General features: G+C 42.4%; 1 protein-coding gene across 2 annotated transcripts in view; it reads right to left on the bottom strand.

Annotated features, from left to right (window-relative positions):
* Nucleotides 1-24,214, bottom strand: part of LOC119657755 (netrin-B) — a 298,913-nt gene that overhangs the window by 21,604 nt on the left and 253,095 nt on the right. Inside the window, exons 3-4 of one of the 2 annotated variants that reach the window (XM_038064810.1) lie at nucleotides 20,326-20,475; nucleotides 20,137-20,239 (exon numbers count right to left, since the gene is read on the bottom strand). In XM_038064810.1, coding sequence (XP_037920738.1) covers nucleotides 20,137-20,239; nucleotides 20,326-20,475 — 253 coding nt within the window. The remainder of the gene's footprint in view (nucleotides 1-20,136; nucleotides 20,240-20,325; nucleotides 20,476-24,214) is intronic. The other variant, XM_038064809.1, reaches the window with a different exon arrangement.

The following is a 24,214-nucleotide window of genomic DNA, read 5'->3' as shown; positions in this document are numbered from 1 at the left end:
GATCGATATCTTGCAATTTTGTTGAAATTCCGTAATTACTAAAGGTTCTGTTGTGTTGGAAGAATTCTCAGGTAAAATTGGTCAACTTGAACAATGCTCTCGGACCAAGCGAAATGCCCTCTTATCAGCTGCATCCATCCATGAAAAACAAATTTCCTTAAGCCCATTTCGCGGAAGGTATGCCTCCGCTCAAGACGCTTTTCATCTTTATTTCCGGCGGTACATCTTTTACTTTGAGTGATTCCAAGTTGTTCTAATAAAATTTTAATTGCTCATTTAATATGTATTTTAATGCCATTTTTTCCAATTTTTCCTCTTTGTACCACCGACGGGAAAGAAGACTTTATTGAAGGTCCATTAAAGAGAAGAAGAACCCAAACTTGTTTCGCTTGAATTCTCTGCTATAAAGCGAATTTCGTGTACACAAAATAAATGTTCAAAGGTCGTGTTTATCCGACCTGTAACATGAATTTTTAAATGATTTTGAGTAATTTAAGATTGGTTGAAATACTAGCTAATAAATCAGGATTGACGTGGGATAATAAGTGAGTAATGTTTTTTAGTAGAGTCATGGGAAAATAGGACAGTGAACCTATTTTCGTTTAGGAATATCGGTCCATTTTTTTGGTAGACATGCAAAATTGGTAATGAAGAAGAGGCGATCGTTCCTGTATACATTGCATGGTTGTCATTTACCACTTAATGGGGTACACCCCGTCAACTACGTCATCGTTTGTGGTACGTCGAAACGCGCTTCAGCCTTCCCGAGACGCTTGCACTCCCCTCCTTTACTGTTCTGCCCCATGTGCTCTTGGAGCAGCCCACATATCGGCTATTTTGGGGTAGCAAATTCCGTCAATGACATCACAAGCAATGGAATTGTCACCCTTCCTTAAGGTTGTACCTGACCACTGCCACTTCCGCCTTCGATTACGTATAGCGATAGCATAGCACAGCATTCGATAGCACAGTGTATTTGTGTTGCTTAAAAAATTCTTCGTAGTGTCATGTGGGTGCGCTGGTTTGACTTAACTTGAATGAAGAACTACCTCAGCGTGCGGGTTAGATGTCAGTAAATGTGTTGATTAGGAGGCGGAGGTGATAGTAAATAAGTTACGCCAGGATGGGTGGCTCGTCCGTCGGACGGTAGCACATGACGTAGAATAGTAGAGGAAGATTTCAAGCTTCCCGGGAAAGTCTGAAGGTAGCCGAAGTTTGAATAGTAGCGTCGAGCTCGATTTCTTTCGGCTCATGGCATTGTCCATTGCTTCATTCCAACAGGAGCTGCACGTAGTAGGATGATTTTCACCGTACAAACAGCCAACGACTAAACCGGCGCTCCGGGTATTAGGTATTTTCTTTGCTACAGATGAACAAGAATAAGAAGGAATATTCCCTGCCCAGTGGAAAAAGCAAAAGTTGGTGTTGCTTCCGAAGCCTGGCAAGCCAGCTGGAAACCCAGCGTCGTATCGTCCTATCTGCCTGTTGGATACAATGGGGAAGATGATGGAGAGAGTCATCTACAACAGACTCTTGCCCATCGTCGAAGCCAGCAATGGTTTCTCGGAACGCCAGTTTGGTTTCCAACGCGCCCACTCTACGGTGGACGCAATTTGCATGGTGGTAAACCTGGCGAAAAATGCACTAATTTCTGGCGGCTGCTGTGCCGTGGTGGCGTTGGATGTCAAAAACGAAATATTGCCGGAGGTTGGTGCTAGCCGGAGTGGTGCGCTCCATCCTGCTCTACTCGTCGCCTGTGTGGGCAGAGGCGCTTGCAAACTCTCAGAGACGGAAGCAGGTGAACTCGGTTTACCGGCGGATGGCTTCGAGGGTTTGCAGTGCTTTTAGAACCACATCAGATGAGGCAGTATTGGTAGTGGCAGGCATGATCCCTGTTGACATTCTGGCTAAAGAAATGAGTGTCCTGTACAATGCAAGACGTATGGAGGGGCATGCACAGCGTAGAAATGCGGCAAGGTCAGAGTCACTTGATCTCTGGCAACGCAGATGGGACGAGTCCACGAAAGGTCGGTGGACGCACAGGCTTGAGCGAAAACATGGGGAGACAAACTACCACATTACCCAGTTCCTCACGGGGCACGGTGGTTGCTACAGGCAGTATCTGCACCGCTTTTGGTTGGATGATTCTCCAAACTGTCCCAGATGCGATGGCATACCAGAGGATCCAGAGCATGTGATGTTTCACTGCCCACGATTTGCGATGGAGAGAAGGAGCTTAAACCAGGTGCTGGGCAGGAGCGGGACCCCGGAGAGCTTGGTTACTGAGATGCTGGAGTCCGAGGAGAAGTGGCTTTCGGTTGGCTCCACAATCATCCAAATGCAGGGGGAGTTGCTGAAGGAACAAAGAAGGAGGAAAGCTGCAAATAGGAGAAGGATGAGTGCCTGAGAGCAAACCTACCCGCGAAGTAATACCTCAATGGTGGTCCCGCGGGGCTGGGGCTGGAGAGACCGGGAGTGGTTTTTAGTGGGTGTGAATCCTACATGCGCCCGCTGTAGTTCCGCCGTTCGGGCGGCGGAGCTGCGTCGGACGTGTCTTTCTAAGATTTTCCACCTCCGTGTACGCACAAAAAAAAAAGATGAACAAGGATTAGTAGCCTTCTTTTGAGTATAGCCCGAATTCGGAATATATACCGCGCTTGCTAAGCAGGAAGGTAAGGAAAGTAATATTTATTTTTAAACCAAGAAAATTCACCTGAATAGACGCCAAATCTTCCGACCGATTAGTCTAACGTCCTTTCTACTAAAGGGACTAGAAAGACCCGTTGATCGACTCATAAGAGGCTGGCCACCTCACTATAGGCAACACGCCTACCAGAAAGGCAAATCCACGGAGACAAAACTCCATGAGCGCAAAAATCGAAAAGGCGATTTCCGAAAAAGAAGACGTCTTAGAGGCACTCATGGATATCGAAGTTGCCTTCAATTATGACTTACTCACAGCGATTTGTCACGCGGCAAGACAGCATTGGAATCCATTCGATATTAATCAGTTGGATTCCTTACATATTGGCCGGGCTGGAGTCTATTGAGGTAGGGTGTCTTAGTGGTTTCCCACAGGGAGGTGTTCTCCCCCTTCTGTTATGGCTCCTGGTAATGGATACCCTCCTATAGCTTCTGAAGGAGGTCTTCGCCTAAGTATTTGCGGACGATCTAGCCTAATTATTACCGGCAAGTTTGTGGACACAATATGTGACTGCTTGAAATGCAGAGTTGCTGCATGAAACCTACAGTCCGTGCAACCGCAATGGACCCACGATGAACGCTTGGAAGACTGGACTAGTTATGTTCACTAGAAATGTCAGGCGTTACGTTAGCTGTACACTACGCACTTTAGTAGGGGTGGAAATCCAGCTGGTACAAACAGTCAAGTATTGAGGAGTTCATCTCGATTCCAAGCAAAAGTGGAAGCGCCATATTCAAGAACAACATCAGAAAACTTGCAGATTGCTCTGGTACTGTAGGACTGTGAAAGGTAAGTCCTGGGAATTTTCACCAAAATGGATTCATTGGATGTTTATATCGACAATCAAATCCATTTTGATGTATGCATGCATCGACTATTGCTCGAGATAGAATTTTGCTAACAGCAGAAAGCTGTTAACGGAGGTGCAGGGACTCGCTTATCTAAGTATTACTGGAGCAATGAGTAATGCCGACTGCTAGTTACCCTAAGTTTACCCCCATTCATTTGTAGGCGAAACGGAAAGCAGCCAACAATGCATATAGACTCAATATCATTGGAGCGTGGATTGACGACCGATTATATTGTCATGCGTCCATCTGGAAATTTCTTAACAAATATTCAGTAGCTCTGGGGTTGTCATTAAGTGATGCTGAAACTTGGCCAACTGAACGAAACATTCCTGATGTGGGTGCCAGGGCCTTCCAAAACACCGCTGGTAACGAGGAGGCTGACAGATTGGTTCGCCAAGGGTCTGGATGATGGGCTCAAAACACCATTTTGGTAACCGGTCATTCACTATTAAGTCTACTCTGAAGGGTGGAATTGCAAGGATTCACACGGCCGAGTGGAGAAATTTAACTCCTTGCCGACCGGCAAAAATCTTTGTGAAAGATCCCGGTGCGACTAGAGCGGCATGTTGGTTGTCCCTTAAGAAGTCTCCATCAAAATTGAAATTGTACCAATTATTGCAACGTTAAATATCGGACTATACAATATTGTTTTATGTACTTAGAATTGAAAATTTTACATTGTTTACAAGTACATCATTTAACATAGATTAAGCACCTAAAAAGGCATCTCGCATAGGAATACAGCTCTATGTTGAGTTCTTTTTGGAAAATATTAGAGAAATGAGGCCTTAATTATTGTGGGTCCTAAGGTAGAAGTAGTGTTGAGGCACCTCGTTTTCCAGTCAAATTGGGGGTGATGTACGCTATATTCAGTTTGAGAATCCCACTATTTTAACCTTTAGCCCTTTGTTCTTGATTTTACGAATGATCACTTTATTTGGCTTAATGTATTATACAATAGTTTCGTCAATTATATAAACGCATCTTTTTTAAAGGCTATCTTAAGTTAAATAATATATAATAAAATTATACAACTCAGACGAAACTAATAATAATTTTTACTTTCCACTTTCGGCCGTTCCTGCCGACGGTTCAATCTCGAGAGAGTGTCAGTTAGTTGACATTTTTTCGCCTTAGCCTCCTGTCAGGCAGTCAGCTGGGCCCGCGGCCGTTCAATGTATCGACAAAGGCGAGTTCATAAAGGCGATGTGCACGTGGTTCGTGCCGTAATATCACTCCGCTTCTAGCTGAAACCATGCGGGTTCAGTGGGGCAACCCAACCGCGTGACCCCGTCAATGGGGCTACCGGGCGAACCTGACACTTCGCGAGCGTCCCTGGGAGGGTGCCGTTTGAAGCCAATGATATGGCCGAGAAATTTCACCTGCTTCTGTAGGAATTTGCATTTCAACGTTTAGAACAATTCCGGCCTGAAGCAGACGCTGAAAAATGTACTCGAGATGGTCCAAGTGGTCAGATTTGGACGAAAAAGCGATTAAAACATCATCCATGAACACGAAACAAAAGTTTAAGTTTTGCAGGACAGAGTAGATGAATCTCTGGAAAGTCTGCGCAGCGTTGCACAAATCGAAAGTCACCCTGGTGAACTCCAAGAGGACGAAAGGTGTACAGATAGCCGTTTTTGGTATGTCTTCTGGAGCGACAGGATACGCCTTGGCTAGATTGAAGGTCGTAAGGTCGCTTGGCTTAGGGACCAAATAAAATGGAGAGGACCAGCAGCTATTGGAGGGTCTGCAAATACCCTGTTTCATTAAATCGTTGAACTCTTTCTGAAAGAGCACGCACCTTTGAGAAGATTGGGGAACCGGTAGTGTTGATGTGGTGCTGCACATCATACTTAACCGACTGAGAGAAACTACTTTCTGCAGTGATGTTGCGGTATTTTCGGAGGAGTGCCGAATGCGTTGGCAAAGTCGGCAACGTACTCGAAAATAATCGAAAGAGTGTCGTTTGCGCAGGTATAAATTTTCGGACGCCTGTACAGAAGTTGTGGGGTCTATTAACGCCTTGTTATGTAGGTCCACCAGTAGTCCATAGTGACGCAGGAAGTCACCGCCTAAAGTGGGGGTGCCAACGTCCGCGAGAATGAATTGCCACGAAAGCGCTCGGCGCAGTCCGAGAATCACGTCTACCTGCCTATAGTCATAGGTGCTGATGGGAGAGGAGTTCGTGGCAGCGAGTCGTAGGTTCTGCGGTATTACTGTATTCGGACGGGGTCTCGGAGAACCGACACCTCAGTGCCTGTGTCGACCAGGAAGTAACGCCTATTCAGGGGTCGAAAATCGTAAGGCGACATGGTACTGCGCTTCGGGTAGCTTTTTACAGCAAAGAACAGGCAAGCCTCTTGTATGCAGCTGTTTGCAAGCCAGACTGTTGGCTGACTCCATTTAACTTGAAGGATCGATCTTTCAATCTTCTGAGTGGGGTGAAGTCAGACCAAGAGCGGATCAATGAATGGAAGTCGAAGGCAATGCACGGTAAACAGGTGAATTGTCTTTGGCATCCCAAGATGCATTTTACCACTTTTATGACAAATAGTATCCGATTATATTTTGGTACCTGTTATTAGGTAAAGATGAACTAGCATTTGGCGCCTTGTCTGGCGTATAGGCTAATTGTGGATAGAAGTCCCATTTGGCATCGGCCATTCCTGCTATGTACCTAATGATCGATTTTCCTATAGTGAGAGAGTGATTACCAACCCGGATATTGAGATTAGTGCTTCCCTGCAATTTGTGACATGGGTTGACCATTTTTCCGTCCATCGGTTTCAATTTGACCATTCGTAATCATAAGTTTATGGCATGAATCAAAATAGATAATTCAAACAACTGCGGAATTACCAGTGCTGAAAAACTGGTGTTAATTTTCCCTAAAAATCAAGGCTTTCCTCGTTTAGCACGATATTGTTACACCTACAAGCATACAAGCTGTCTACATACTTATAGTGATGATCATAATTAGGGATTTAAACAAGGTATTACTATATGGGCAGACGAATTAAATTTGACGAGGTCACGAATTAACGATTCCATACTGATCGTAATTAAGAAGTTATACAGAAGTAGCGTGGCGTTAAATATTCTTTTGAATCTGTGGTTCCCATACTTATTTTTTGTTTGTTTATTTTTTCTACTATTGAAGCTACTCTGAGTAATCAGAAACTGGCTTCTACGATAAAAGAAGATAAATTATTGAAAGCCATTAAAAGGTAACGAAATCTTAATGACAATTTACAGCTCCTAGTCGTTGACTTCTTGGAGCAGCCTCAACGTGACTCATGGATTAAAGGTAAACGCGGAATAAAATGAATAGAATACTCGCAGAATTTTGTAAGGTCATCAACTCGTTTAAAATTTGGAAGAAGGAGAATGAGAAATAATCGGGATTTAATTCAATCTGAGTGTGTTTGCGTTCGTTTTATTTTAAAAATTCAGGAGTGAAAGGTGCTTTTTAGCAAAACTTTTTGGGCTAAGTCGACGTTTTCTCAATGAAAAATCAGAAGTAGGACGCGTAGTACGTGAAAAATATGGATGAATTGCGTTTTCATGTCCTTAATGCATTAAGGTGGTGTTTAGAGAGGAGTCATGTGTGATTATTGTAGGAAAGTGCATATTCGAAATTTCAAAGAAGTCAAACGTAATTTGAAGGAATTTAATGAGGAGTCCGTGCAATGAAAATATAAAGATGTCTTGCTTCCTATTAGGGGGTTCCAAATTAGAAAAATCTTCTTTATATTAATGATGCACAAATCTGAACAAAGACAGTACTATGAAACAAATGGGAGAAAGATTATTATTCTTCTGTTAAGGGCAGTTGCACTATGTCCTAGAAGAACTATTGGGCACCTTCTACTGGTCATACTATACCTATTAACTTCCCTATGTCAATCAACTCTATAGTCGACAGGAATTTTAATATATTTCTTACTTGCAACTATTTTAACTTGGTATCTGATATTAAGTATTCTCCTAGGTGCCTCGAACTGAATCGCACAAGTGCCGGACACTGTTCCAGAACATGTATGGAAACTTATTCACACTCCGCTGTGCAGGCAGTGTCCGTAGATATCCCTAGCTTCCGCAGGTGATAGTTTAGTCGGCAGTGGATAGTGAAAATTCTCGCTATAATCCGGATGCTCTTCCTGGAGAGGTTGAAACAATCTTTTGAACGCTTTGGTTCGTATCCCCCATGAGCAACTAGGACTACTCCATTCCTGGTAAGTTTGCCCTGGGCTGTTCCTTGTCATCTTTCAATATTGTAACCATGAACTCGTTTCCGATTCTACAGAACGGTTCTGGTCCGTGTAGTAGCGTCTCTGCTCCGTTCCTGCCAGTTGGATCGTTGCCTTCTATCCCAAAGTGAAACATTCCCAGTCTCTCTAGGCAAACTCGTTTGGAATTCACCCGGTTGGACCTAAGTACCTTGATCGGCGCTTGACTGTCCGTCAGAATAACAATGTTTTTGGCCCCTGTACTTTCTTTGGATGTTGAAAGACGAATTTAATGAGAAGTCAACGATACCAGCCTAACTTCAAAAGTACGGTCTCATTTTCTATGATATTTATATTGTTCTAAAAATTTAACATCTTTGACCTTATCGAGGGCATCAGCACCGATGGTATCTCGGCAGAGGTATACAAACCGGTGTTCCAATATCTTGACCTGGCAAACTGCTCCCTTCCCGCTGGAAAGCGGTGCGCTGATCAACAAAGGGAAAGGCGACCCTGAGCTGCCGAATGCATACTGGGCACTTTGTGTGCTTGACATGACTGGGAAAGTGCTCGAAAACTCATGAATAGTAGACCCAGTGGAGCAGTATGCACTGTCGGAGATTTATCCCCAAGTCACAGTAGATGCTGTCATGCAGAGAAACACAGCATTCGAGTTTGGCGGGTGGTGCTACTCGTAACGCTTGATGTCAAAAATGCCTTTAATTCCGTAAGATCGTAAGATATTCTAGGAACACTAGACAACACATTCCACAAGCTGGGCTACCTCTTACGGATATTCCGGGATTAATGGTGCTTTTTCGAGCAAAGCAGCAGCCGGCAAGACTGCAGTTGGAGTTTCGGCCTTAAGTCCACTAACAGCAAATATTGGGTGTTGTATATCTAGTAGGCGACGCCCTTTAATCAGTGCAACGGGATCTGTTCTGCTCTGGCCAGGAGTAAGCGCCTTGCGCAAGTACAGAAGCTGTGTTGGCTGTGATGGTAATCGTAGCAGTGATCACTGTTGCTCTTCTTGTTTATTTAACTAAGGACAATATACTGAAATGTAAACTTCTAATTACATATTGTCCTCAGAGGCAGGAGCAAGTAAAAGGTTTAATTGGCGCTTAAAGCTAAAAAAGGAGGGAGAGCCAAAGGACCCAAGCTTTAGGGCATTGTAAGACCGACATAGTTTCGGGATCGCGGAATAAAAGTAGATATTGAGCTCCACGAAGCGTATTTTAAAAATGTTTGCACTGCATCAAAAGAATTTACGTTGTACAGCTTGAAGAGTGCGACAGTCAGGGTTAAGGAAAGGGGACCGGACTACATAGTTTCTGAAAAAAGGAGTTGAAAAATTTTCAGGAGAGCTGAATTGAGGTAAAGTCGGAGGTGGAACGTAGGATAAAACCAGGCATTTTGGTAGCACGATTGATGATGTCAATGCAGTCATCGAAGATTACGCCCAGGTCTTAGAAGGATGTCATCAGTGAAAGGGGTTATCCATCAAGAGAGTAGGAGGACGAGGTTAGACACGCGGAAGGGAGAATTCTAGCCTGATGAGACTTTAATGCCAGAGCACTTGAATGTGGCATGCCCCAACCAGATTCTCGAGGCACACAGATTCTGGAGATGGCCGCGAGGACAGCACTGGTTGTCTTAAATACCGGTAGCACTCCAACATTCCAACAACCTAGTTGCGAGGAAATTATCCCTGGCGTAACTTTCGCTACGGATTGCTTAGTGTCAGCGGTCCAACGATGGGAGGTACTGGGAGATTTCACGGTCAGTGATCATCAGTACATTTCCTTCGAAGTGATAAACGGGTCTTCCCAATGTTCTGCCGTCCGGTCCGGTTGATCTCATGAGGGGTAAATCAGTGACAAGACCTATGCGCCAAAAGAAGAACTGCAACTAAATTGCAAGTTCATTCAATAATGAACCTTATTACCGCAGCTTGTAATGCATCGGTTCTCAAAAGAAAACTGGGCCCGGGGAAATTACCTGTGCCTTGGTGGACGGCTTGCAGTCTACGAAGGAACTGCCTAAGATTTTGGCGGATTGCTCAACGGGCAAGAGACCAAGACGATGTGAAGCTTAGAACTACAGAGTAAAAGAGTGGGAAATGGAACTTCACCACGAAATCAACAGGTAGAAGGCACGCTTCTGGCACGATCTAATCAGCGACGTAAACAGAGATCAATGGAGCCTCCGGTATAAGCTGGTTTCTAAAAAAATTCGCGCCCATCGGTTGCCCCGTTCTATAGAAGCAGTGAGGTTGGAAGAAGTCATACAGGCGCTTTTTCCTCTCCACCCCATCCGAACTGATGCTGTCGATGAAGGAATGAGTACTGAGTAACGTCGACCTTTCACTGGAAAGGAACTAGAGGTGGCGGTCCTGTCTATGAACGACAAAAAAGCACCAGACACCGGATGGTATCCCCAGTGTTGAAACTCGTATGTAAATATAAGCCGGACTTACTACTCGGCGCAGTCAACGCATGTTTGATAGCGGATGTTTTTTCCTCCCGCTGGTAGGTTGCGAGACTTGCGCTGATAAGCAAGGGCAAAGGCGGTCCAGAGACCCCGTATGCGTATCGTCCGCTCAATATGTTGGACATAGCGAGGACGTTTTTTGAGAAGCTCATCAATAATACGTGCTGTGGAAGGCTACTGATCAACACAATATAGTTTCAGAGCAGGACGATCCACAACTGATGACGTTGAGGAAGTGGTTCAAGCCTGAGACACACAGTGGTGCTCCTGGTGACTCTCAACCTAAGAAATGTCTTTAATTCTGCGACATGCTTGAGGCACTGGAAATTCGTTTCTATCTGTAAGGTTACCTATTGCGGATGTTGAGGGACTATTTAAAGGGCCGTGCCCTTCTCTACGAGAACCGAGGAGGAAAGTGTAGAATGAAGGTAACATCAGGGTTAGATCAAGGATCTATCTTTGATGCGGGCCTTTGGAATGCCTTACACGATAGCCTTCTATGATTTGAGACGTTGATGAACCGCATCTGGTCGGATATACGGACGATGTTGCGGTACTGGTTAAACGGGCTCAGCGCACATTGGGAATGATGATGCAGCGAGTAAGCAAATATATGGCTGAGCATGGAATCTCTCTAGCTCTGGAGAAAACTGAATTCGCTGTGCTAACAAGGAGAGGGTTCTCACAGTCCTCCCTACTGGGCTTGGTGACATCATGATTTTATCGAAGCTGGCGTTGAAATAGATGGGCATTATGACAGACACGGAGATGAGCTTCTTCGAGCAGATTCCCAAAACCGCAGACAAGGTTGCCGCTAGAATATTTGCGATTCGCCGACTGATGTCCAATATCGGAGGTCCCTTATCCAGCCGGTGCCGTTTGGTGAGTGCGGTTCAGTCCATCCTCCTTTACCGTTCCGAAATATGGGCTGACTCCCTCAGTAAGGAAATGTACCGTAAACGCCTAACGCAAGTATAAAGACGAGAAGCTCTGCAAGTTGCGTCCGACTATCTTAGCGTCTCTGAGCCAGCTGTAATGGTGATCGTGGGAGTTATTCCGATCGCTGTCAATGGTGCCGAACGGAGGCTTATTTACCTCAGGTAAAGTGAGGGAAATAAAAAAGCTGTCACTTGTGGGGGAAAGATCTTGAGAAAGATAATCGAGAGGTAGATGGGCCGCGCATTTGATAAAAGTTGTGCGGCCGTGGTTCAATCGAAAGCACGATGAGGTTGACTATCACCTAACCCTAAGCTGCTCAAAGGAAATACCCTCGGTATTTTCAATTTTACCTGCAAACAATCGGAAAATCGCTGTCGCCCGACTATATTTATTGCAAAGACGTGATGGATGATCCCTGCTTCACCTTTTTCTTGTACAGAAGGTGCGAGCGTCATCGCCATCATCTTTCAGTGAAAAGGTTTCTTGGGGCCCTGGACACCATAATTGAGACCATACTGCAGAGCGAAGACATGTGGAGCCGAGTGGCACGTTTCACTCTAGGCATTCTTAAGACGAAAGGGGGGGGGGGGGGGGTTGGATAGGGGAGATGCCAGGGGTAGCCGTGGCTCTCTGAATCCATCGGGTTTTGCTTTTATATTGAATGGGCTTGGCCTGAGGTAATTTCTCAAATGGTTCCGGGTTAGAGTCCTGGACGCCCTATTGGGGTGTTGCAGTCTGTCTGAGATAGGAGTCCGGCACTTTGTGCGTAAATGCATTTCACCTTCCTAACCCCCCTCCCGCAAAGAAACAAAACAAATTACTATCTTTCACAATAGTTTCGTTGAACTGAAATAAAGCAGGAAGGGTTTCATTATATCTAAATTTATCCAGATGATAAAATATTCACATAACCTAAGGCCACAAATGTTTAAATAAACGAAATTAGTTTCCACAAGTAATTTTAAAAATCTTATCTCATTTTTCAGCACAGCAGGCGCATTAACCCATTGCATACGACTTGCTTAACCGGAAGTTATCAGTAAAATTAATTCAATAAGAAGGAACAGAATTTAATAAAGTGTTTTTTTTTTTGGGGCAGGAGAGGATAGACGAGTGAGATTAAGGCGCAAACGGAATCGTTTTGGTGGCCGAGATCATAAGGAATCCCTTCGTGCCCAACTGTTCGAATATTCGGACGGATCGGGTTAAGCGATTTTTCTAAGAGAATATCTTTCAGAAAGAAATGTTTACTTGAAGTCGAGCAATATTAATTTGAACAATAACATAAAGCATTTCACGAAATATAGTTCAACTAAAATAGGAAAATATCAAAGAGAAATTTCCCGAAATCCGCATATGTCTTCCGAAAATGCTTTACCCCCAACTAATGCTTCTTATCTCCTCATTTACATATTACATATTTAGTTAAAAATAACTCCAACAAATTCTGGTGAAAATTTACTAAATTGATGCAATTGTTTATCCATACAATTGGGATGGATGAAAATTTCGTAAAGTGGCTCAAAAATAGCTGCATGATCTCCAAGTATCCATGTACACTTTCATGTTACAAAGAACCCGTCATAAAAGTTTCATCCTGAAAAGTAAACGTGTTACATCTGTAAAAACACTCGCTACATTTTATCGAGCGTGTAAGAACCGATGTATCTTTTTATATTTTTAATAATTTCATCAACGTATCAATGCCGTGGTCATGGCATTTAAGGGGCATTTGTAGTTCATGGTTCGGTACTACGAAATTTTAATCTCTTGAATTTAAATTGGTAGATAAAGTGGATTATGGGTAAATTTCGATAATCCATGGCTATGTTTCCACTGCTTTTCGGCTTTTGGTGTGACGGGAGTGTGGGTGGAGGAAGAGATTGAAAGGACTCTGCAATACTTTGCTATACTTTTGAAGTGATAATTCTTCCTTGGGTTGAAAACATTTAGAATTTTCCAAATCTTCTCAAATTCAAAATATTTTCCAGTCTCCACCCTTTAACTTGGAACTTATTTATTTTCCACATCATAATTATAACTCAACGTCAATATTGTTAACGCCATAGGTGGTTGCCGAACACGCAGGTTTAAAAATTTTCATTTTAATTTAACATTTCTTTTTTCCTTCAACTTTATTTTGATCCCAGCCAGAAACAATCATTAATTAGCTGTACAAATTCCGAACAGCGGGACGTAATTAATGTCGTTATAACAATTTTTCAATCGGATTTAATTGGGGAGAAATGGAAGGGGATTCTGGGCTGCAAGTTTGTCTGGTTCAAAAATCATAATGACGATGGAGATGATGATGTTGATGCCGATCATTATAGTGATTTCAACACAATTTTTCAGGTTTAGTAAATTAGCTTTGAATATGGCACACTGGATTACCGAGCTCACATCTATGGACCAGGTGAACCGAATGTATTTTTTCCCTATTTTTCAAGGCAAAAAATTAATCGATTTATAAATTCATAAAGAACCCAGAATTAATTGTAGTTATCGTTGTTTGATTTTTATTAGGGGCATATGGTCATGTAGATTGGATTTTATGGGTGTTGATTGAAACTGGCTACCGTTTCAGGTAGTAGATTTTAATTAAGAACAAGAGTATGCTTTCGAAATAGCTGGAACGTATAATTTGGAGAAGTATCTATATTTGTAAGTAATTTATACCCCAGTCATTTTGCATATAGTTTAGGGTCAATAAAGTAACCTGTATTTGTTTATTTCCATTAATGCTTGATAAGGTAGTTGTGCTTGCTCTTTAGACTTTTGGACTTCAAACTCGTTACTATTGCAATGGCCATTCTTTTGCCTGGGAGTGATTTTTTTTTATCACGATATTTCCATATAATTTCACCTTTGTCCAGAATAAGGTCTAAGGTATTAAAAGAGGGCTGAAGACGACTACGGTTTCTTACGTAGAATATAATTCGCACCCTTGTCGTGTTTTGCGAATTATAAAAGTGAGCGCATGACATCAGCGAGCCGCCTCGGTAATTGCAGCCTCCAAGAACAAAAGATCAGTGGGTCTCGAAAAAATCCCTTATATAGTCTTGAAAAAGTGTGCTCCCAACATTTCCACCACACTTTCTTGTATCATTAATCACTGCCTCCTAAACGCCTACTTCCCCACCGATTGGAAAAGTGCTCGCATTGTACCCATCCCAAAAAAGAACCTTAGTCCACTTAATCCTGATAGGTACAGTTCTATCTCTATCCTCCACCAAAATTTTCGAGCGGGTTATCAAATAGCCCATAAACGAGCACTGTATTTTCAACAACGCTCTACCTGAGTTCCAATTCGCCAACCGAACTGAACACTCGGTAGAGCACGCTTCTTGTCCTCAAGATATTCTTCTAGGCATCAATCGGAGGACACCGACCAAGGAAAACCTTGACCTAAGGAAAACTTTCGGCCCCGTATGGACTCGCGTGGAAGCTTTCCGGAATCCTCAGTTCCCATGCGCACCTCTGTAAGCTAATTCTTAGCTATCTAAATGGGCGAAAATCCTTAGTAAACTTTCAGCAGCACCTTTCCTCGTCCTATAGTTGCCCCCGGCATTCCTCAGAGTTCAGTCCTTTCTGCAACCCTTTCCTTCCTGTTCACCGCAGACATCCCCAAACCAACTCCTCACCCGTGTCCTATCCGAATTCTTCAATACGCTGATGACCTAATCCTTCATAGCGCCACCAAAGACATCTCCCGCGGTGAATTGCGTCTGAATTCTTATTTAGACGAACTTTACCATTATTTCACTCGTTGCAAACTCTCCTTAAATCCCGACCAATGCCAGACTATTGTCTTTCATGGAAACATGAGAATGACGCCGAAAATGTGGAGTGACAGTAGATCTTTGTCACAATTCACGACGATCCCATTCCTACTGTAAAAGAAGTCACTTACCTCGGAGTGACAATGAATTCCCGCCTCTCCCACGTCCCTCATATAACGAAGGCACTAGGCCGTGCAACTGGTGCCTTCATGTCCTTCTATCCTATCCTTAAATATTATATAATATCTCTACTTCCAAAAGGATTAGGCTGCTTATAACAAAAGCAGCTTAGCCGCCCACTTCTCATTTTCGGATTCATTTTTTGGTCGATTGAAGATAAAAAAAGTTATTTACAATGGAATGAATGCAATCCTGGAATCCTTGAACGTGCCCAAACGACTTGCAGTGTCTACGCCGAGCCGAAGAAAAATTGTTTTCCTTGTATGAAATATTTTGCTTTTCCTTCCTATTTACAACTTATGGCATTTTACACATTAATTAACAATGGATCATTTTGATTTTCCTTCCAACAATGTTATTCACAAAACACCCTTACCATTTAAAGTTTCGCAAACGTCAAAATCCATTTAAATTTTTAAAAATTTTCTAAAATTGCAAAATGATCATTAATCTTCTCTTTTTGTTGTTGTTTCTATAAAGCCCCGATCATGCTGGGTTTACCTGGAAATTGCAACTTATTTATCTATGGAGGTATGGCTGTGGAAACCGCTGATATTGCATATTTGGGGGGGGGGGCATATTTGGAGGAGCTGAGTGCTTTCTTTGGTTAGCGTGGTAGTGTGGTGTTGGATTTCCAAGGCGATGGGAGGAAGAAGTGTAAATGTTTCGTTTTTTTTTGTTCGCGGGCATTGTGATTCAAAAATTCGCACGCCTTATGATCGATTGGAGGTAACCCAGTCAAACAAATTTACAGTCTCTCTAGATAGTGATCGTATATCACAATTCATCCCTTCATGTTCACTTTGTGTCAAACGAGTATTCTGGCCTGATTCGATAACAAATGAAGAACTATACATATAGTATATGGGCTAGATACCTGTGGACGTCTTGATGTGAACGAGAAAGTTTCAATGGGCGAATCATGCATTCAGAAAGGGTGGCACCCCTGTGAACTCGCGAAGAGTGGGTCACTTTACAGCTTCCTAGCAAAAAACAGCGGAAGAGAAGAGCAAGCTTCTCGGAAAATCATGGAGTGAGCTGAAGGATCATACCAGGGGCCGACGACAATCGCGCATAGGCATTGGTCGATGCGCTGCCCTCTACATAGGGTTTTATGTTAATTAAAAGCACAGATGTGTTTCCTTTAATTTCCAAATAAACTACGGGGGGCAGAACGTTGGTATTTTGACTGACAGCTAAGCGGCGATCAAGGCACTTTGCTCCAATAATATGGGAATGCCTTGAGTGAGCGAATACACCCGGCTCGTTCAGTAAGGCCTGGATACTTTGTCTTCTAGGCCATATTTGGTTAGAGGGCAATGAGACAGCGGATGAACTAGCCAAGAAAGGAGAGGGGACACCTTTATTCGGACCAGAACTCTTCTGTGGAATCGAAAACGCGTTTATGGCTATGACATGCGATTTCGCTTTAACAGAATAATAATAATAAATATTAGTTGAAATAATTAGATGGTTTTCTCCCTTTTTCGCTAGTATTTTTATTTGTATTTGCCATTCAACGTCCATCCTATCTATTAGCAAAAATTCCCTCGTGCAACTTGCCCAAAAATGGAATAATCGCCTTATGGAACACGGTCTCAGATTGATTTTAACCAAAACTGAATTTTTGACGACCGATCCTCATGAAGCGGCAGTGACCTGCCCAGAACTGAGCGATTGAAATAACTAGAGTCAATGCTATCAGCCAATGGAGAACTGTATTATGTAATGGCTTCACGCATTAACGCAAGCTGGTTGAAGTAGCGTCCCATAACTGGGCTTCTTTATGATCGACGTATCAACGAACTTTTCAAATCTAAAATTTACCGCAATGTCGCCCGTCGCTCTCTATGGTTCTGAGTGTTGGCCGACTATAAAAAAACAATGTACGGCGTCTTGCGGCAATGGAGACGAAGATGCTGCGTTGGGCTAGTGGTGTGAGACGTTTTGATCACATTTGAAATAAAGACATCCGCGATCGATATCGGGTTGCATCGGACGTGGAAAACCTACGAGAAGAGTAACTTCGATATGGTCACGTAATTCGCTCCAACGGGAATTCACTCGCCAAGATTGATCTGAACATTGAAGTCGATGGTAAGCGACCAAAAAACCGGTCGAAACAACGGTGGTTTGATATGCTGGATAAGGATTTAAAAGCCTCGTGATTGCGTCCAGAGCAGGCATTTGATAGAGCCAAATGCCAAAATCGATCACGACCAGCCGATCCTGCTTGTGAATGGGACAAAGGGCAAGGGAAAAAAGAAGGTATCGTCCAGCTTGCTGTAAGGACGACTCTTCTCTCGAATGCGGTTAGGAGTTCGCAATTTTTGTTGCTAAGAACTGAAGTCAACGAGAAATACAAGAGGACTGGCAAGGTCAGGTTTCAAAGTTACATTCTCCTGTGTTCATTGTTCTTGTTTGACCTGTGCCACTTGATGCTTTTACTTTTTTCATTTTTGGTGCCAATGGTGGCATGTGATGGGTTGTTCTTCCCATAATGTCGATATGGCTTAGGCCAGTAGTTGGGTGGACTTGAGGAAGATGGTATCTCTAGCATTTACATCAACATCACGGATCACTTCCTACAGGCCTACGTTAAAAAGGATGCACAATAAGGTATGCCTTTGTTTTAAGCCGTTATTGATGGTGAGTAGTTTCAAGAGTGATCCTTTTGCGTTTATCTGGCCTCGCACATTGGTCAGGTTTAGCCTAGTCAGATTCAGTTTAGTCCAGAATAGTTTTGTGCTAGTGACCCGAAATCCTAAAATGGTGGCATTGTCTAAAACTTACACTCATGAGAGTCCATTTCATACATGATGCAGGCCGTGTCCAGTTCTTTGAATATAACCCAATGCCAATTGCCAATACTAACGATTCCTAGAAGTCAAGTGAACAATGTTATCAACGTTACATTATTATTAGCCCAAAACTCATCCCCGAGGTATTTATATTATTTCCAATAGATTTTTTTAATACCCTCTCTTCATTACCGTGTGATTTGCAATAAATTTATGGAAATCCCAGTCATAATGGGAATTCGGCACAATGAATTGAATTACGGCTCCAAATGGGAATCGAATAAATTGTTCTGTATAAACTATTCCAATTTTTCGCCAGGCAAATTACCCAATTTGAACTCATAAACTCTTCGATAGCTAATTGAATGAATTTACGGCACCATCGATTATCGATTTTGTGCAAGTTGAACCTTAATTAAATTCCATTGTGTATTGTGTGCATATGTTGCCAATGAGACGACCATTTTAGAGTTCACTGAATTCGAATTTCCGAGGAAATAGTCCAGCAAACGGGAGCCAAGTAGCGAAATATGGAACAACAACGCAATTTATGCATTCAAACATTCCATCTGGGAAGACTGTAATAAAATAATTAATTCGCTGATGAAGGTCTCTTCTGCAATATATCATTGAAATTATATTTTTAATTTTCTCTGACCTCAATTTTTAATTAATCGACGCACATTATCCGAAAAATAATCAATTCACAGAAAATATCCTTCATTTCCGAGTTTATAAAAATGTTTATTCCGCATCAATGTCAATCGTGTTCCAGTTGTTATACCGCAATTTAAATAAACCAATCGCGCTATTGATTGGCCCAGCATCAAACAACCTCACATAGGAGACCTGGTAAGCGTCAAAAAGATCCGTCAGCACTCCCAGCTCTCAATCATATCATCTCCAGACTTGTCTTCATCCTTTTTGATTTAGTTCTGCTTCGTCTTGTGAAAATAAGTTGCCAATCATCAACAAACATTTTCCTTCCAACGACAGAATTGTTTGGAAGAAGGAGTGATCTACAAGCAGAACTCACAGAAGATACTTGAGTTTCCTACGAAATTCTTAGGATTCTGTTTGTAGGATTCGCTGACAGACACTTTGAATGTAACATCTTACACGGTCTCGCTTAGAATCTTCAACAGAATCACTCATCATTGGGAAGGCTCCAGCGCAAAAACACTTCTGCGGAGGTATACCATGACCCCGGAAAGATGTTAATGTTTGAGTTATTCCAAGATATCTGGAATGTAATTTTCGTGGGGATGCTCAAAGCTTTCACTAACAAATATCTAAAGTTTCTACTAATTGATCGATCCTGAAACACTTTGATCATGAAAATGTTGAGTTAGTTTACATCATATGGAATTATGATTAGTTCGTCTGGTGGAGGCTGTTGTTGCCGGAGATGCTATAACAGATACGGGCTTAAAAGTGGTCATGAGAACCGATTCATCGGAACTTCATATCAATTTTGAATATCTTATGTAAATATTTGGATAGTGGTGAACTTATTATTTGGATTATCGGCCAGTCCACGGTTTTCTTTTCTTTCGATTCTTGATTATTTTTTAATTAAGTTCCCACATTCCCACATCGTAGACAGTAAGCACTTTTCAGATTATTCAGATGGAGACTTAGTTGTTTCGTGACCGCATGGTGGCCGGTCTAATTGAAGCGAAGTATCTTTTTTTTGACTATACATATGTTGTTTGGAGATAGCATCCATACAGGCGAAGGAGCTACTTTATTTATTTTTATGCGATTAGCGTCTGCCTGTGGGCCTCATTTATTAATCGCTTATAGGAGATTAGGTATCTTCGAGATATAAAAAAAGAATTGGAAAGCAATAACAGTTAAAAATTATTGGCATAAATGGATGTGTGATAGTGGCCGGAAGTTATTATCAGATTCAAGGTTTAGATTTGTTTAAGAACATATAATTTTGAGTAGATACAATTTTATGAAATTTATACTACTATTAACCTCGGAAATATTCTTTGAAAGCAAATTTTTTATCACTGGAAAATATGATCTTAGCCTATTCAATTTTGTCAAACGCTAAGGGGAAATCATTGGGTGATTGTGGGACATTCTACAAAATGCCAAACATCTCGATGATCTACTGGAAGATGAAAATTAAAAGTCACTTACTTACCCCTGCCGCCGTCCGGTCGATATACTGAACTTGGTTCATTTTGATTCGGTTCGGGTGCAGTATTTTGTGGCTGAATTGCACTTATAACTCGTGGAATTTCTGTAAAATGATCAAGAAAAGGATGTCATCAGCGAGATAGAGACATACTGTAGTGAAAAAAAAAATGCAGGATGTGAAATACTTACTTATGCAAGGAGCGATATGCGACCTGCTCTGCTGATATCCGCGTGCACATCTATTACAAGTGAGCCCTGTAACACCATCTTTACAGGGACATTGACCAGATGTGTGGTTACATGTTTTTCCTGATGATCCAACTGGATGACATTCACAGGCTGAAAGGAAGAAAAGGGGAAATGGTTAGTTAGGAGTTCAAAATCTTAGTGGAACATGATGCAACTATCTGCTAAAGGTCTTAAATTCATCATATTTGAGCGAAGGACAAAATTGTCATTGTCAAACTTGTGCTGCTTTTGATAGGCGATTGGTCCTTTTTCGTAAAGCAATCACTGAAAACGGTACCACATGAGTATAGTTACGCGAAGAGAGTCAATTGTTTGAAAATCTAAACTATTTAAAACATTAAGACTAGCGATTGACGGGGATATGTATTACTAGGAAGTATGAGAATTTCAACACTTGCATGTAGATTTAGACTTGCTGTGCTATCGCTCTTTTGGTTCAGATATCCTTTAGGTTGGAAATAGTCGGCCATGTATTCACAAAATCCACATAATCACAATGCCTCCATCATCTACTAAAAATACTGAGCAAAAAGGGTAAAAACAATGGATCAGTATGGAAAATTAAGTAGTAGGTCAACAACGGGGATAATCCTGCATAAAGACCTATGAGCTATGATTTGAATTGAGCCAACAAAATTTAGTCAACCAGGACTAGGTGCAGCTCAAAAATAAGCGGCGATTGTCACGTACTGGTGAAGTTAACCGAAAAGGTCGATCAAACTTTTGTCACTCACGACTTTTAGCGTTTTGTAACTTTAATTTTATGTGTTTGTTCCAGGTGCTATGCATGAAAAGATATAAAAGAACAGCGCATGTCCTTTGTGTTATTCAGGAGTTTAAGTTTAGAACTAGGTGTAAATGGTCAAAAGTTCATCCTCAAATTGCGTTTTGTGAAACGCGAGCTAAAACTCATATTGCAAATTGGCACTTTTAAAGGAGTGGAAGTTTGACTTGATACAATAGGAGATGGCAATTATGTTAGTAGTCCTGACAGTTTGTGTCAAAATGTCTGTGTTTTTCTTAGTTCTCACATTGTCAGCAGCCATACCAAATTGGCCAAAAAGATGTCATGATTTATTTGGAAGAAAAACAAAATTCCCTTGGAAAATAATTAGAAAAGCACTCTGGCCATGGATGAAGGATTTTACTTCCCGGATATGATCAACGCGCTTGCTCCTTACAACTTCACCCGTGACAATTGTTTAGCTGTGGGATGGCCGATTTGAAAGCAGCATTTCTCCTCACGACTGCTAACTATGGTCGCATAGTTCACTTTATTTCTTAGGCCCAGTATTCGAAATATTTAGTCGGTTTCGCGAATATTCAGTATATATAGGAGGAGTAGGAAATGCTGGCAGTATGCTGTAAAAGCAGCATTTGTTCAATGTGCCAAAAAGTGACAACTTGGTATGCGACAATTACAGAGTTTTATTTTAACCTAGAAAATATCCAGACTAAGGCTGATTGGTAGCCTGTGCACACAGAAAAACTATGTGGAGCTAATGTTCACTAAAAATAACTCGAACTTGTATCTGCGAAATCAACCAATGATGGAGTTGACGTTGAACTTAATGATCCTAACGTCCAACGTTGGACATCAGCATACTGACCATTACGTTGAACATTTGCAAGAATCCCTGGTGAATTCAAAGGAAATCAGGATGGAAAATGTTGGTAGGGTTAATCGGCTGGCATGAAGTGGTTGTTGTGCTTCCTCTTCGCAAAGCGTCTGTAAAGGACACAGATGACCGTGTGAAAGCGGGGCTGGTAACAGATCTGGAAGATGGTTTAGACTGAGAAGGTGGTGCCCGTTTCTGAGTATTTCTCGTGCAGTTCCACAGGTTTGCGTTTGTGACAAAGGGCTTGGCGCTTATGACGTTCAGGTTTCGAACGATTTCAACAAAGAAGAAAGAAGCGTCATGAGGATTGTCGAATTCTGGGAGAGGAGGGTCTACGCGAAGAACTTGTTGTTATCTTCCGAAGGTATGATTGATTGTTGTTTCAAGCAAGGAAATAGTAGCTTGAAGTCCCCGGATTAAATCCTACTGGGATGTTCTGTTCTCTATGAAAGTGTTTACGGGTGGTGACTGCAATTCCAAACACGGTATGAGCGCGAATTATATCCAAGTAAAAACCGACTTATATCCAGACCCAAATTGGACAGAAGAAAAATTATTTTATTTGAGATTGAGGAAGTCCTAAAATCGCATCCAATTAATGGACCGGACCAATTGGGAAGAAATATTCCTCCACTTTTTATTGCCCACGGGCCTCTCTTTTCAAGCTGAATATCCAAATTTTTGAAAAGGAGATAGTGCAACAAGTTTATCGTACGGAAAGTTGCGGTTCAAATCTCACCGATGACAGTGGGATTTGTATCGTGATTTGACGTCGAATACCAGTCAACTCTGCTGCGAATAAGTACCTGAGTCAAATCAGGGTAATAATCTCGGACGAGCGCAATGCTGACCACATTGCTTCTTACAGAGTACTGTAATGTACCGTTACGGTCTTGAATGAAGTGCTCTAACACACTTCAAGGCCCAGATCCAATATGGATTTTGCGCCAACGATTATTATTATTATTATATAGTGTTTGCGATTGTATATAAACGATCGATTACCAACAATTTTTGCGTTGCCAGAGATCATGCGACTCTGACCTTGCCGCATTTCTACGCTCTGTGTGGTTCTCAATACGTCTTCCATGGTGCAGCATACTCATTTCTTTAGCCAGAATGTCGACGGGGATCATGGCTACCACTACCAATACTGCTTCATCTGATGTAGTTCTAAAGGCACTGCAAACCATCTAAGCCATCAGCCAATAAACGAAGTTCACCTGCTTCCGCCTTTGAGAGTTTGCAAGCGTCTCTACCCACACAGGTGACGAGTAAAGCAGGATGGCACGCACCACTCTAGCTAGAAGCAATCCGCGACAGTGTTTCGGACCACCAATATTCGGCAACATTTTTGTGAGTGCCGCGGTGGCACCGGCTGCCTTTTGGCATGCATATTCTAGGCGTTCCCTAAAGCTCAATTTGGGGTCAATTATTACTCCCAGGTATTTGATAGCCGACTTCGATACGACTGTATATCAACCGACTTCCATTTTCACAGTTTTATTTTTTTTTTTGCGGTTTGTCATTAAGACCGCCTCCGTTTTCCCATCCACCAAGGTCAGCTCGGTTCTTTCTAGCCAGGATTTTACCGCTACTACTATTTTCGTCGCGAAGACCTCCACATCTTCTGGGTGTTTTGCTGTAACAACCACAGCTAGGTTATCAGCGAAGCCGACAATTGTAGTCCCCTTTGGAACGGGAAAAGCAAGCAACCCATTATATATGATATTACACAACAGGGGACCAAGTGCCGATCCGTGTGGTACCCCAGCTGTGACAATATACTCCCAGGGCCCCAGCGACAGGGCCCCACCCTTATCCATCCCATATAAGAGAGTCCTCTCTGAGAAGTAATTTTCCACCAAATTCGCTAAATACCTGGGGACACCTATATCAGCCAACGCCCTTTAATTCTATTCCAATTGGCCGAGTTGAATGCGTTTTTGAGATCCAGCGCCAACACAGAATAGCAACTGGAAGAAATTAGTGCGCTTTTTGCCAGGTTTACCACCAATTGGGTCCACCGTAGAGTGGGGACGTCGGAAACCAAACTGGCGTTCCGACCAACCATTGCTGGCTTCGGCGATGGGTAGGAATCTGTTGTAGATGACTCCCTCTATCATCTTCCCCATTCTATCCAGCAGGCAGATAGAATGATACGATACTGGGTTTCCAGCTGGCTTGTCAGGTTTCGGAAGCAACACCAA

This window comes from Hermetia illucens, chromosome 5 (genome assembly GCF_905115235.1).
Source record: "Hermetia illucens chromosome 5, iHerIll2.2.curated.20191125, whole genome shotgun sequence".
In the NCBI taxonomy this organism is placed as follows: Eukaryota; Metazoa; Arthropoda; class Insecta; order Diptera; family Stratiomyidae; genus Hermetia; species Hermetia illucens.
Note: the sequence above shows the minus strand (reverse complement) of the source record. Positions and strands in the feature narration are given on the sequence as shown.